A 5,191-nucleotide genomic window follows, 5' to 3' on the forward strand; every position below is an offset into this window, starting at 1 on the left:
TGTTGAGAAGTGAGCAAAACCAGTTTCTTCAACATGCTTTATTTCAGATGAAACAAAGTTTTTTTCAAACACGCTCAACTTAAATGGTTCCTCAATTAAGTTGTTGCCTGATTCATACCTTGAAATAAATGAGTATTAAAACTCTTCATTGTTTGTGTGTTACTATTAGAAGAATATGTCCATAACCACTATGAGACTATGACCTATCTTCATCATCATCAACACCAATTAAAGAACCCTTTTTCTTGATAACACACTATGTACTCAGCCAAATCTAATGTTGATAAATATGATGTGTCCTGGTTAATAATAAAACCACTATCATACTAAATAAAAGTCTCATATCAAAATAAGTAATAATCGTTAATAAGTAATAATCGTTAATAAGTAATAATCGTTAATAAGTAATAATCCATGGAATAAACAAGAATAAAGAAGAGAAAAAATAAAAAAAAATAGGGTTCAAAATAATAAATTAAATAAGAGAAAAAAAGAATAATAAAGAAAATAGAAAATAAGAAAAGAAAAAAGATTAATTTTAAGAAAAGATGAAAAGATAAAAAGTGAAAAGATAAAAAGTGAAAAGATGAAAAGATAAAAAAAAACTAGAAAAGAAAGTCAAAAGAATGGCAGATTTAACATATATTTGTAAAAGAAAATTATTAAATAAATTATGGGAAGAACTTCCAAAGAGTTGGAAAATATTAGTTGTTGATAAAGAAGCATTAAAAGTTATTTCATCATTTTGTGGAATGGATGATTTATTAAATGCGGATATTCTTGGTTTGTAATAAAATAAAAAAAAAGAAAAAGAAATTAATTAAAATTAGATGTTAATAATTTGGAAAAGAAAAGAGAAGCATTTATGTGTCCAGCATTATATTTAATATCACCAACAAAAGAATCAGTTGATAGAATTGTTAATGAATTTAAAGATTTAGCACATCCACAATATTCTAGTGGATATGTTGCATGTATTAATGCTATTGATAAAACATTATTTGATGAATTAAAAAGTATACCAAGAATTAAAGACGTTCGAGTAATTCCAATAGATTTTTTAACAATTGAACAAAGAGTATTTTCATTAAATAATGCAAAAGCATTTTATTCATTATATTCAAAAGAAAGTAAAGAAGAAGAAAAAGAAAAAGAAATAGAAAAAATAGGGAAAAGTTTAGCAACATTATTATATTGTTTAAATATTAATCCAGTAATTAGATATATTAATAAACCAAACGAAGAAATAAGTGAAAAAATAGTAGAAGCAGTTCAAAAAGGATATGGAGAATTATCAGGATGTCCAGTTGTAGAAGCATTTAATCCAGCAGAAAAAACAACAAGACATTTAAATTTAATAATTGCAGATAGAATGTTTGATTTAATAACACCATTAGTAACAGAATTTACATATCAAGCAATGGTATATGATTGTATTGAAGTTAAAAAAGATAGTGTAAAAATAGAAAGTAAAAGTGGAACGAAAACAATGGTATTAGATGAGAATGATAAATTTTGGAAAATTATTAGACATCAACATATAGCAAATGCATCACCATATGTTGTTAAAGAATTTAATAAATTTGTTTCAGAACATAAAGGATTAAGTGGAAATAAAACAGCAAAAGATATGAAACAAATGGGAGAAATGATGAAACAATTACCAGAATATATGGATTTAATGAGTAAATTTAGTAATCATATGGAATTAATTACACAATGTTTTAATCAAATGAAAGAATTAAAATTAGATGAATTTGCAACAGGAGAACAAATAATGGCAACAGGAAGTGATGTAGATGGAAAAGAAATTAAAAAAGCACTTCCATATATTACATCAGCAGTAGGAAATATAACATTTCCAATTGATAGAAGACTTAGAGAAGTATTAATATATTTATTTTCACAAGAATATAGTGAAGCAGATAAAAATGCATTAATAGGAACATTAAGAGGAGATGAAAGAATAAAAAAAATTATAGAAAATGCAATAACATTACCAAAAACACAAAGAGAAAAAATTAAAAATAAAAAATCTAAAGATGAAAATGATCAAGAATTTGATTTATCACGTTATATTCCTTTTATTAAAGAAATTGTTCTTAGAATGGCAAATAATGATGTTCCTGATTATTGTATTTTAAATAAACTTGATTTTGCTGGTTTTCCTGTAAATATTGATCAAAAAACTGGTAATATTACTGTTGCTGCTGGAAAATCTTTAAAAAAACAAAAAGCAAAAGAAATTAAACAAGATGGTCAATTAGGTACTACTAAATCTGTTAAATTACTTGAAAAAGATTTATTAGGTTCTGATTCTAATATTTTAGTTATCTTTATTACTGGTGCTATTTCTTATTCAGAAATGAGAGTCGCTTATGAATTATCTGATAAATTAAAAATTAATGTTTTTATTGGAAGTAATTATATTACTACTCAAAATAATTTCGTTAATTTATTACAATCTCTTAATGATCCTCCTAATTCTGATCTTCCTCCTTCTTAATTTTAATTTCTTTTTCTTTTTTTTTTCTTTTTTTTCTTTTTTTTCTTTTTCTTTTTTGTATAAATTAAAAAATATTTTTAAATAAAAATTAATTTAATTTTAATATTATTTGTATTTATTATTCAAGAAAGATTAATCTTATCAATGAATCTTCATCATGTAATTCATCAACATATGTTTTATTATAGTATTAATTTTCATTGATATTTTTCATATTTTTTATTACATAGTTTTTAATTTCTTTTATGATGTTAATTTCATTTTTAATTCTTTTATTATTTTAATACTTTATTCATTTATTATTTAATTTATTGATTGTTATTGTATTTATTTTAATATCTTTTATTTTTCTCTATTTTCATTATTATATCTTTTCTTTATATTTATTTCTTTTATTTAAATATATTCCATTATTATTATGATATACAATAATATTCATATCAAATAATATATTAGTTTTATTCTTTTTATTTATTACATATTCTAATATTTTATAATATTTAATAATTTTGTTTTGATATTTATTTGTTTAATATCATAATAATATCATTGTATTTAAACACTGTTTCATATTGAGTTTTTATATTGATTAATGTATTTTGTTATTATTTAATATGATAATACAAATATTGTCATGTTTTTCAATTTATGATTTTTTATGAATAATACTAGATAATAGAATATATTCTATTGTTGATATCTTGTATTTACAAAGTGGATAGTATTTTATTCATTTTTATTTTATCTTTTCTATACATATTGAATATTAATCTATTTTGTATTTTAATTAAATGAAGAAATTTAATCTTCTTAATATTGATTAAATTCAATTTATTGATTGTTGTTTTTTATATAAATTTTGATTCAATCTATATTCTAAAATATCAATTTATTTTCAATTTATTAATGTATTTGTTTATCATTATTTTATTTATTTTCATTATTATTTCTTTTTATTTTCATTCATTTCTTTTATTATTTGTTCTATTTCTATTTCTTTGATTTTCTGTTTTATTATTTTTTATTTATATTCAATATTTATTTAAATACTATCTATCTAAATATTATTTATTATTTCATTCTTGTATAATAATAAATTACTACTCTAATTATTTCATTATCATATTTATTATTCATATTTATTATTCATTATTTCATTTATATTGATATATAGATTGTCTTTTGAATTACCAACACTAATACATTTTGTATTTATTATTTATTTTATTATTTCAATTTCAATTTTATCTAAATTAACTTGAAATTAATTACTGATATTGAATATCTTCAGATATTGATTAATTCAATTATGATTATTATAATATTTATATTACTACTTTCTTCACATTTTATTTCATCAATTTTATTCATTATCTTTTATTTGATGATTTTATAATTAAATATATCATTAATTTCATTTGAATATCATACATTTCATCTATTTCATTTATTGTGATATTTTCATTTCAAGATTATATTTGATTAATATTCTTTATTTCTTGTTTTATTTTCATTTCTTTATTTAATTTATTATTTATTTAATTTATTTGTTAATTATTCTCATTTATTCATTATTTTGTTTCATCATTCTCATTTATTCATTATATAATATATGATTTATATTATTGAATTGTATTTATTGATTTGATAAATTATATTTATTTTGATAATGAATCATAATGTAAAATTCATCATTTTAATATATTATTTATATTCATTATATTTATATCATATAATTATACTCATCATCTTCATTATATTTTATACATTATCTATGTTGATTCATTCTATATTAAATTATTTTAATATTTTTATTATTTATTCATGATTCGCAGATTTATATAATTTATTAATATCATAACATAAATTTATATATTTGTATATTTCTATTCTTTCTGATTATTTAATATATAAATATTAATTATTTATCATCAAGAAATTATAATTTACATTATAATTGATTTTTATTAATTTTAAATGATTCATTAATCATATTAATTCTATTATGAATATTACCTTTTAATAATGATATAAATATTTTCATAATTATATTTATACAAATGATATGATGATAATTAATAACATCATTCATATCATTTGTTGATTAATATAATTCTTCAATTTACTATATTTAATTTGATGATTTCATTGAAATTTAACTATTCATTAATATATTAAGAATATATTCTCTTGATAATGATGTTCTCTTCATTTAATATAAATATATAATGTCAATTCATGATGATTTCTAGTTATTTATTTTCATCATAATTAAATTTAAATCATCCAATATGATGATGATATTATAATTTCTATATCTTTCATTCTAAATTATGATTTAATTTATTTTCATTTCTTTAAGTTGAATAATGATAGAGTTAAGATATTCATTATCAATATCAATAGTGTTATTTTTCATATTGATGTTTTTTATTATTGAATTACACTCTACTTTACTTTCTATGATTGAGTTCATTTTCATTCTGATATATCTTTTAGTTGATTATTTTATTTTATGTGACTTTTTAATATTATTAATATATTCTTTATCATTATTTACATTAATATTTATTACTTTTATTATATTCTATTTGTTCCCATCTTAATTTCTTATTTAATTTCTTATTTAACAAATTAATTGCAAAACAATACAATATATCAATTAAAATTCTATTTGTTTGATTT

The 5,191-nt window shown here is 18.8% G+C and overlaps 1 protein-coding gene across 1 annotated transcript, besides 12 other annotated features; it reads left to right on the top strand.

Annotated features, from left to right (window-relative positions):
* Nucleotides 1-387: a repeat region.
* Nucleotides 388-481: 94 nt separating this feature from the next.
* Nucleotides 482-617: a microsatellite.
* Nucleotides 618-626: 9 nt separating this feature from the next.
* Nucleotides 627-2,506, top strand: EDI_254170 (protein ROP, putative; the record flags this gene model as incomplete). The annotated part of the gene is made up of 2 exons (XM_001735153.1): nt 627-783; nt 831-2,506. The coding sequence occupies 2 exons, from the start codon at nt 627-629 to the stop codon at nt 2,504-2,506; spliced, it is 1,833 nt and encodes a 610-aa protein (XP_001735205.1).
* Nucleotides 641-675: a sequence feature (AT_rich).
* Nucleotides 790-832: a microsatellite.
* Nucleotides 1,123-1,165: a microsatellite.
* Nucleotides 1,963-2,052: a microsatellite.
* Nucleotides 2,507-2,512: 6 nt separating the features above from the next.
* Nucleotides 2,513-2,563: a microsatellite.
* A 1-nt stretch (nt 2,564) lies between these two features.
* Nucleotides 2,565-2,592: a sequence feature (AT_rich).
* Nucleotides 2,593-4,026: a repeat region.
* Nucleotides 4,027-4,170: a microsatellite.
* Nucleotides 4,171-4,866: a repeat region.
* Nucleotides 4,843-5,191: a repeat region.

Source organism: Entamoeba dispar, genomic scaffold, assembly GCF_000209125.1.
Source record: "Entamoeba dispar SAW760 scf_1105229458943 genomic scaffold, whole genome shotgun sequence".
NCBI classification, from domain to species: domain Eukaryota; phylum Evosea; order Mastigamoebida; family Endamoebidae; genus Entamoeba; species Entamoeba dispar.